This window comes from Syngnathus leptorhynchus, chromosome 20 (assembly GCF_054491065.1).
Source record: "Syngnathus leptorhynchus isolate UIUO chromosome 20, UIUO_Slep, whole genome shotgun sequence".
In the NCBI taxonomy this organism is placed as follows: domain Eukaryota; kingdom Metazoa; phylum Chordata; class Actinopteri; order Syngnathiformes; family Syngnathidae; genus Syngnathus; species Syngnathus leptorhynchus.
Window position 1 is genome coordinate 3788996 of NC_141214.1, and position 9783 is coordinate 3798778.

General features: G+C 38.1%; 1 protein-coding gene across 3 annotated transcripts; it reads right to left on the reverse strand.

The window, feature by feature from the left end:
• Positions 1-6384: 6384 nt before the first annotated feature.
• Positions 6385-9332, reverse strand: LOC147040945 (CMP-N-acetylneuraminate-beta-galactosamide-alpha-2,3-sialyltransferase 1-like). Of its 3 annotated transcripts, XM_085900530.1 has the most exons (8): positions 9215-9332; positions 9078-9113; positions 7752-8006; positions 7450-7646; positions 7171-7338; positions 6987-7032; positions 6784-6903; positions 6385-6709 (listed from the first exon to the last, which is right to left on the reverse strand). In XM_085900530.1, exons 3-8 carry the CDS (start codon positions 7995-7997, stop codon positions 6542-6544), a joined length of 945 nt encoding a protein of 314 aa, XP_085756656.1. In that variant the 5' UTR covers positions 7998-8006; positions 9078-9113; positions 9215-9332; the 3' UTR covers positions 6385-6541. The 3 variants fall into 3 exon arrangements, with proteins under 3 accessions (XP_085756656.1, XP_085756655.1, XP_085756654.1); XM_085900529.1 differs by having other exon boundaries at positions 9078-9304; XM_085900528.1 differs by lacking the exons at positions 9078-9113; positions 9215-9332 and adding an exon at positions 8545-8716.
• Positions 9333-9783: the final 451 nt, after the last annotated feature.

Below are 9783 nucleotides of genomic sequence, written 5' to 3' on the forward strand. Positions count from 1 at the left end.
CAGATGTTTGCAGAGGAAGAGCTTCTACTTTTTTCGAAGAGTTATTTTCAGCATCGGAAAACGGACATATTGGTCTAATACCCTGAGCCAAGCGCCCGCCACTAAACGATGTCAAAAGCTCTGACTTCCTCGCTGTGACATGTTTGGCATCTTGCGTGATTAGAACGGACTCACTTGTCTCATCAGTTTTTCAACGCAGTCTGCTTGACTTCAAACTCGGAGGAATCGTTAGATGTGGTGTCATTTTTATGGAAATGTGGGCCGTGCATTGTTTTGGGGAATCTGTTACACTCAATAAATGCACAGTAGCAAGTCGGGGATGCTTTAAACACCAATTAAGTGACTTTTTAGGCTTGACTGAGTTGAAGTAAGGGGTAGTGACAACACTGTCCTCTAGCGGTTATCTTGTAAAGTAAACGTATAGCAGCAGTAGGTTTAATATGTTAAGATGATAAATTATTATTTAAAATAAAGCTCACTATTAGCTCCATTTAAACTACTGAAACTTTAGGCATTTATTACACTTTGCAAAGCATCGTTTCTTATGTAACAAGCTCTACTAATCAAAATGAATGTTTTGTATTAAATCACAATTCAGTTGAGTATCTGCTGAGAATTAATAAGCTAGTGTAATAAACAAACATTTCCACAATTCTAATTGTAACATCATCATTTTGGCTTTCGGGGGAGTATTAAACTAAAAAATGTGTATGACATCCTACTGTGAGGTGTTTCTAATATTTTCCTCATCATAATTAGCTCCGTGGGAGTGGCAAAGTTTTAGAAACTTTTGTCAGTGTGACGCCAGACACTTCGACACCGCTGCAACAACGATAAAAAACAATTCTGTGAAATTAAAGCCAGTGTGAATCAAAAGTAAGGATACATATTTTTGGTGAAAGCAAACCCAATGCACTCATTGTGCGTTCTTTTCTGACAGCAGCAAAACATTCCAGTCAAATAAACTTAAACAAAACCCTCACTTGAGTCTAAAAAAAATAATCAAATAAAATTAAGTCACCCACTGCATGCTGTGGCTACTAAACGACGCCATTAAGCAGTTATTCAGCGCAATTATACTGCCGGGGCTCATCCATCAGTTACATTGATCACGCGTGGTCGCTTTTGACGTGCACACACCCGTCTCCTGCCCTGGAAATGTTGTGCAAAAGAAACCTAATGAGAAACTGTCAGCAGTGCACAGGTAAACAAATCAATGGCGCCTAGCGGTTCTACCAAGGTCATCACGGCTAACACACACACACACACACACACACACACACACACGCACGCACTGCAGTAAGACCAAACAAACTTGGTGCGGCTAAAGCGTTTAGGGTGTGAAGGGCGTGATCAAATTTGGGATTGTAGCAGCTGAAAAGACAATCTAACCTTTCATAAAAGTCATTTATAATAAATTCTTTCAACACAAGGGTTAAGAGGTGTTCCTAATAATTACAAATCAACTCTTCATTTACTAAAAAGCACTTAAAAAGCTGCCTGTGACTCACCTTACATCACATCAAATTATGTCTTTATTTATATATTTTTTTTAAAACATAAATAGTACAAAGCATGTGATCTTCTTGACAGGTTGTCTCTCTGACCTCATCCAGCAGCTGTCAAGAGGCCAGAGTCGCTATTAGGCCCCGGACGAGCACTTTCTGTTCTCCATTAGAACTGTCAGCCTCACTCAAGTATGGGCTTTAATCACTTGAAATATCATTTCACACACCAAATCCTCAGCTAAAGACAAAAGCCGCATCAAGTGACCCCTGCCATCAAAAATGGAATATGTCCCACGTAATGCTACAAAATTAATATTTATCAACAATGAGGCTGTCATGCATTTTTGAAATATGACCGAGTGATGTCTCTTGATGGAACCAATCAAAGATGTCATTTTCCGCCTGTGTGATGTTGATGGAGGAGGAGGGCATGCGACTCGTCTGCCGATTATTTCAGAAAAGCTACAACGAGATCTCATTAACGTCTCTTCCATTGTACCTCTTCACCTTTTCAGGGATAATGTCCCATGCCTCCATTGGACAGGCTCCGGTGTTAGGCGGCAAATCCTTTTCCAGTCTAAGGTGACAACGTCACTTGAGGAGGCCAGATGCTTGCCTCGCTGGCTGCCTGCCTCCCCCCCCCTTCCTCTCTGGACTCAATGACCATCGATTGGGCAAGAAGCGACACTGTGTCCCGTGGAGGGGGTAAGCAGATACACCTCATTGCCTCCAACAATCATCCGGCCCCTGTAGGGACAGGTCGTGGTAAATTAATAGTGTGCTTGCAGCGACTGGATATGGTTAATGTATTTGCTATTGATGGAGTGAAATAACATGAGTAGCTTCAGCCTTGCTTAACACAAAACATAAATCCTCCAAGACCAATGAGGTTCACAGGGAACGGGAAGTGAGCTGTCACCAAGCTTCCCGGATCTGGGGCACAGTCACATGACATAGAGAATTTTGGTTTAATAAATTAACTAACCTGAATAAAATCAATAGAAAAAAAAATAATATGCTGTGATGTTTTGGCTGCTTTTTAACTTTAAAATTAGAAATGTGATCTGTGTTTTTATCCTGCAAGGTGAACCTTGACCTCATCCTCCGAAAAAGACAGTGACTTCTATTTTTGAGTTGAAGGCTTCTTAACATTGTCATTGTTAATATTTCTGTTCATATGTGGCAGAAAGGCCAACAAGGATTGTATGTTACGCTCTAGTGCACAGAGAAAATCACTCTCTCTTATAATAGCTCTGGGCAATTTCAGACCACACAGAACGACAAGGGAATCAATTTTCTTGGTTAGGTTATAGATGGATTTTCTACATTGGGGTTTTTCATAAGTACAAGTGAAGCTATGTCATATGAAATATTAAGAACTCTCAAGTGAAAAAAAGAGATTACAGAGCACACATTCCTCTCCTGTGGATTCCAGTGGATGATAATTCCAAACATTTGTTAATCTTGGTTTACATCTAAAGCCCCAGCCTGCTCTCTTGTGGAGAAATTTTGCACTGATCACAAACAGTTCAACCTAGGTCACGTCTATTTACTTGTTTAGATGAAGTTTACCCTGTGCCTTTAAATAACCTATTTTGTAAATCATTATGTCCTTGGGCAAGGTAGTAAGTTACATAGTTTTTGCTAGTGGCTTGCACAATGACAAGTCAAGTCCCCTCGGGTAAGTAAGTAATGTGCTCGGGCAAAGGTAATCACAGCAAACCTGTCAAAAAACAAAAAAATGTTTTTTAGATAGGTGGTGAATTGAACTAAGTGATGCAGATATGATTACTTATGTCAAATGATCTAACAGAAAAGCCCTAAAAGCAATAATAATGATCGTAAGAGCCAAGCTGAATGATAAGCAGCAGTTGCAAAGTTTTTAGTTTTGAATGTATATTTCATATGATTTAGTTTATATTTTTGTTTATATACCTGACCCACTATTTAACTTTTTCTAATGTTACAATTCTAAAGTAGCATTGTGTAACGATGTTTTTTTTACATTTAATTTTACATTTTAGTTTTCTCCGAATTGACCAATTTTTATTTTTTACATTTTGATAATTTTTCCCCCTCAATCTTTTAATATGACCCAAACTTCATTTTTTTTTTAAAAAGAAAAACATACCATAAAATACATGGTACATAAATACATACAAATACAAATGTAAACATGTTGCAATACATTTTATTTTGTTATATTGAGATTTCTGTTCAAATTTAATAACGTTTAAAGTCGTGAAATGTAAAAATTATGCACATTTATCTAACCCAATCATCGCGGTGGTGGGCGGGACTACGTTGCCATGACGATGACGTCAATGTTGGTGTCGAGTAACTATAAGGTCAAAATAAAGGCAAGTGAATGGAAGATGGTAGAGTGTGTGTGCGTGTGTGGGATGTTGGAGGTGGGGGGTGATAAACAACAGGTTGCCCCGGAGTGGACGTGACGTGTCCCGAATGACTTGTGAAAATAACATCAGAGTCGAGTGGACGTCGACACGGCGCAATGAGGCTTTTTACTCGGCCCGGTATGGAGACATCAGACGGCACAAGGTTGGGGTCACGGAGAAGCTAGCTGTAGCTAGCCATTAGCCTAGCACAAGCTAACAGTTTGATTTCTTAGCTTTAAACAACCGCTTCGTGCAATAAAGTTATTTTCGATTGTTCGCCCGCATGAAGAGGAGCATTTCCACGCATCGGTCTATTTAAATGGCAAGTACGCGTGTTTTAAAGTGATCTTTTTGGGCTGTTTTGGCTCAGACTTTGACAGTCGCTTTATGGCCTTTCAAGCTTTTCACAGTTGTTTACATTGTGACGTCACGGCAGACTACGTCGCAAAATGTCGCGTTTATCTCTTGCAGCCAAAATCGTTTCAAATAAACGCATGTTAATATGCAGAGGTCACAGTCACAGCTACCAAGGTGACGGAGAAATGCCTTAAACGCCGCCCGTGACGTCAGACAAACTAGATTTTTTTTTTTTTTCCTCCATTGTGTTTTTTAAGTCAAATAGTCATTGAAATTAACAGGTACATTTTAAAACAATCATGTGAAATTACAATCACCGTGAATGTAAATAGAAAGACAATAATATAGAACTTGTATCAAATATTCAATTAATGTTTCCCTCTTGTAATATGACCTTTTTTTCTTGTTACTTTCAAGGTTTTTTTTTCCCTCTCCCAGGTAGTCGATGGGGCTGTAAACATCCCCGACTGGAAGCTGTCTTCCCTGCAGAGCTTTCAGTCTGATGTTTGCCGTCGCCGGCTACTTCCAGCCTCCTCCGCCGCCGCCATGGACCAAGACAACTTTGCCTCTCAAAACCGGGTTCAATTCATGTAAACATCCTACACTCAGCTGAAATCCACTGCAGAAACGGCTGAGAGAAGGGTGTTTACGTGCGCTGGCTTGGAACTAAGACCACAAGAATCACCAAGAGCAAGTCCATCTTCATAAGTTGTGAATGGAATCTTTGTCACCTTTGTGTTTCTTTCATGTGGCATTAAATGATGATTAATTGATCTGTCTCATTGAAATTTTCATTTATTTTGTGTTGAAAAATTAAAATGTATTTAGAAGCATAACTCAATGCACTAGACAGGTTCTTTAAATATATTTAAATATTTAAAAAAAGTACAACATTGGTTGCTGCTTTTAAACAACTAAATGAAACATTTGATACATCACAGAAAGCAAATTTCTTTTTTTAGTAGCAGATAATTACTATTTTAAAGTAAGAATTTCTGATGAAAATGGCAGAATCTGTCGTTGTAAGTTGCACTTTCAAATAAGCACCGCAAGAGAGAACTACGCCCATTACAAACGCAATCCAAGAGTAGCATTATAAACATTTAAAACTAAGAAATCAAACATTTTACGGAGGCATTCCAGGAAATATTATTTACTTGGATGAACTGTGCTTTTGATTTATTAATTTTTGTTGTTTAAAAGCAGCAACTCGTGATAGTGCAGTTTCATTTCTGAGAAAAAATGAGTTTTAATATTTAATGGATGGATCAAACATGTATCTTGACGGCATGCATTTATTTGACTCTCATTTACCAGCGTTAAAACATATTTACAAACAGTTTATCCGAGTAAAGTAATGTTTGTGCATATGAACTGCTCTTCCATTGAGAATTGGATTGCCTCATAAAATGCTACTACGAGCGTTTATAATGGGGGCACTGCCATCTAGCGGTTTAAAATCGGAAGTGCAGTTTACAGTTTTACCAAGTGCAGTTTCATTTCTAAATAAAAGGTGCTTGAATATTAAACGGCAGATCAACTCGTTTAATATCAACTTTGGCACTGACTAAAAATATTTTAATTTTGTTCTAAAATGATGGAGTCACGCTTTTTTATCTGAGATCTGCCTTTCATACTTAGTTTTACATTCAAGCTGTATTTTAAACAGATAAATGAAACGTTTAATTCACCACAGAAATCAGCAATTTTCCGTTTTGAGTCGTAGATAATTACTATTTCAGGGTAATAATTTCTGATGAGTGAACACGGCAGAACTTGGTAACACCGCTGTTGTTGCACTTCTACATCAGAACCGCTAGATGGCAGTGTCCCCATTATAAACGCTCATATAGTGCTTAAAGAGGCCTAACAATTTATTAACATGTTTACGCAGGCATTTCAGAAAAGACATAGTTTACTCGGATGAACTGTTTAATTCTTTATTTTCCCGCTGTAAATGAGATTTTATTCATTTAAAATATATATTTATTTTTAATTCATTTTAAATAAATAAAATACATTTATTTTTAAATTTATAATTTAACATTAAATACATTATGCTGTCAAAATACAGATTCGTTTTGAACACAAATCCCTATTTGTTATTGTAAAAACCATAAAAAAAAGTTTTAAAACTTTTATTTGATATTTTTAGAAGGAAGACAACACTACGTTATACAATAAATATATTTACCTTCTGTAGCTCATAATAAAAACAGGAACTTGGACTGAAGGGCGTATAAACCCCAATCAATGTTAAATGAATGAGTCCCACACAGGTTACAGTCCTTGAAAAAAACGAATGATCTGCCTCTGATGCAACTCACGAATGACCTCATATTCCTGTATGCCAGGATGAGGTCCAGTTCTCAGTTTTTTGTTTCTCAGGATCTCAAAATAATGGTTCCAATTTCCATCTCTGTCACCACCAAACCCAAAAACACTGACCTGATGAGGAAAAACACGTTGTTGTTTTTTAAATACATTTCCCAAGATGATAGACACGATAAAGAGCCACCTACCTCATCACAAAGTTGCAAGCTGAGCACCAAGGTCATAAATCCAGTGGATGGATAACGGCCTTTCTTTTTCAGCCACATTTCATGAGCATATTTCATAAATGCCGGGTTTATGATCATCACCTGTTGAAAGACAGACTCTTAAAGACACTAAAAAAAGTGAAATGAAGGATGAATGTTATTATTTATAGATCAGTTAGACTCACTAAGTTCTTGTTGCCAATCCTCTTTGGGTTTTCTTGCCCATTTTCTCTGTTGAAATAATCAGTATGAAATTGGGCCCTCTCAAAAATATATATATATATATATATATTTTTTTTTTCTTCCAATTTACTCTATTCACTATGGAGAGTAGCAACACGAGTATTGGGTTTCAATGGTATCACCTACCGAGGGGCAAAGCTCCTGAGCAGCCAAAGCAGGTCATTTATCTTAAACGGAAAGAACACCAGATGAGTGCTGTTGTCCAAACTGCTGGAACTCTCTGGATACATGACACGATGAGTTGTCTTGCTGCCAACGTCCGACTCGTAACCCTTTGTGGGCCCGCGGTTCAATCTACGGGAATCATCGGACTGTTATTCAAAGGTCAGAGTTGAACTCAATGGCCGTGCAAAAAAAAAAAACAGAAGCAAGAAAGGAAAAGCCAGCGAGGTACAGCCGATTTACCTTATTACCATGTTATGGTGATCGATCAGAGATCCATAGTGCGATCCCTTGAGATTGCCCGAATTCCCCACCACCGCACAAGTCCTACAACGGTCAGGCGACGGCTTCTCGACTTGAGGGACGTGCGGAAAAATTGCAAATAGGTTGTTGACAGTTTCATTAAAAAAAACAAAGGGGCGCTGTTCTATCTGCAATTTCTGAAAAAAAGATTATTAGCGCAACATCATTATGTGAAGGCTCAAGTGCCACATTTCATATCATCATAAATATAGAAACAGTAATTGCGCACAATGTGCATGTACCTTCCACCAGTTGAAATCTTCCTCCGTGGTTGGACTCGGTATAGACAAAAAAGGCTTTGGTGAGGCGTCTATCAGCGATTTAAACTCGTGTGAACCCTCAGCCAAACATTTCTGGCAGCTGCAGACACTCTGCGGCCAGAGCCAATACAAGTTTGGCATATTCCATTTGAATTTATAGTACAAATTGGCGGCAGTGACACACAAGAGGATAAACAGGAGCCAAGTCGGTCGCAGTCTGGACAACATCTCGTGTGGCTGTGGGAACGGAACGGTGAACATTAGTAACAGAATACTCCATCATAAAAACCAAAACGTCACACCCGCTTAAAGTTTGGGGCTTTTCACACAAGCTTAAATAGCTCAAAATTTGTAATGGTGTTCCTCAGGGCTCCATTTTAGGCCCACTACTATTCTCTAGATAAATAATTTTAACACTGTCTATCCATCAATTTTTCTCAATTGCAGAATTTTAATACTGTAATTCAATGAATAATTTGGAGACATACTCCAATTTGATCAATAATTTGGGTCATTTTTCCTCCATTGAGCAGCTGAATAATTTATGAACCCACTGGGGAATGACGCGCAAAACCTGTTCTATAGTCAGTCAACCGAGGCTTAAACAAACCCCCCCCAAAAAAAACACGGCCATTCAAATTTAGAGCCGCCTGGCATGAGCTTTGCAATCATGCGTCAAATATCTTAGAAGGACAATGGAAGCTTATCTGTAAAAGATCACAACTATTGTTCAACTAAATACCAATACCAATGGTAAAGAAAGGTCGGAATTCACCTTGAGACAACCAACAGGGCGGATGGAACAGCAGCTGGCCATTGTAAGGAACAAAAGTTCCCGATGGTAATTTTGTTGAGCTTCTTTTAAAGCTTTTCAGTATTGCGGTAATTGTCTGGAGGTTCTTTACACCTTCGGGATTGTGTTGTTTTATAATGAAAGCTCCCAAGGGGTGTGCTTTACCTGTTTGTAATGAACTCTACCTGGTTCCCATCCCCACCTGTTCCCAGTTGATCATCAGTTTGTTTCCTTGTATTCAGTTTTTGTTTTTAGTTTGACGACGTTGTAGCTTGTCATAGTAGCACGGACAGTTCTCAAATATAAAAAAAAACTAATCTTCCGAAACAGGTAAGACTTTTTCTTTTATCTACAAGCTTATCAGTAAACAAAATAGCCTGTGATCAATCCAAGTCTGTTATAGATGTAATTATGATTCAAATTTATTACCATGGATGCTTGTAAGTTTTGGTAGAAAAGTACGATAACAAAATATTCAACCCGCTTCCATCCGCGTCAAAATAAAATTTTCTTACCTGCTACCGAGATGAGGTGTGAATCGGCTTGGTCAACTACAGCAGGAAGAGATGAAGGATCAGGTAGAACAGGTAACTGGCTTAAAGGGGAGGGTCATGTTTTTGTCATTCATTAAAATGAACATTTTTTGACTCACTTTTGTCATACAAGAAGCAAGCATGCAAATTATCAGGAGAAATCCAGCTCCGTGGGTTCATTTTACAAATCTTAATCCCTGGAACAATAATGGTAGCCTCCAGGTGTGGATGTAAAGCATTCTTGTAATGTTGAATTTCAAAATAATAGCGGGGTGATGTCATGTTATCTGAGAGTACATCTCATTTTGAGCACAAAAGATTTCAAACAAAGCGACTAATTTGAAATTGCACGGCAACTACGTGAGGTTTAGTTTTGAATAGCATTTGGAAAAATGTCAAATAATCCCGCCTTTTGTTGTGTCAACATTCATTAAATGTCTCATAATTAGAAACAATTACTCAATGCATTATTACATAGTCAAAAAGAGTTTTGGAATTTGTACCCTGAAGCTGTAAAAAAAACATTCACTGGCAGTTAAATATCCTTAGCAAAAGTAGTTTTGTTCTTCTCACTCAAGATGGCAGCAGCAGCACACATCATATCAGATTCTTTGCAGTGAAAGGACAATCTCATTTGGTGGCAGTAATGCACTGTTTCATTTTGTTTGCAAACAAAGTAATTCCCACA

Coding starts and splice junctions, on each gene's coding strand:
- LOC147040945 (XM_085900528.1), bottom strand. CDS start 8,586: ATGGCCAGCTGCTGTTCCATCCGCCCTGTTGGTTGTCTCAAG. Junction 7,647..7,751: donor AAGATTTCAACTGGTGGAAG/GTACATGCACAT, acceptor TCTTTTTTTCAG/AAATTGCAGATAGAACAGCG. Junction 7,339..7,449: donor CACCATAACATGGTAATAAG/GTAAATCGGCTG, acceptor TGATTCCCGTAG/ATTGAACCGCGGGCCCACAA.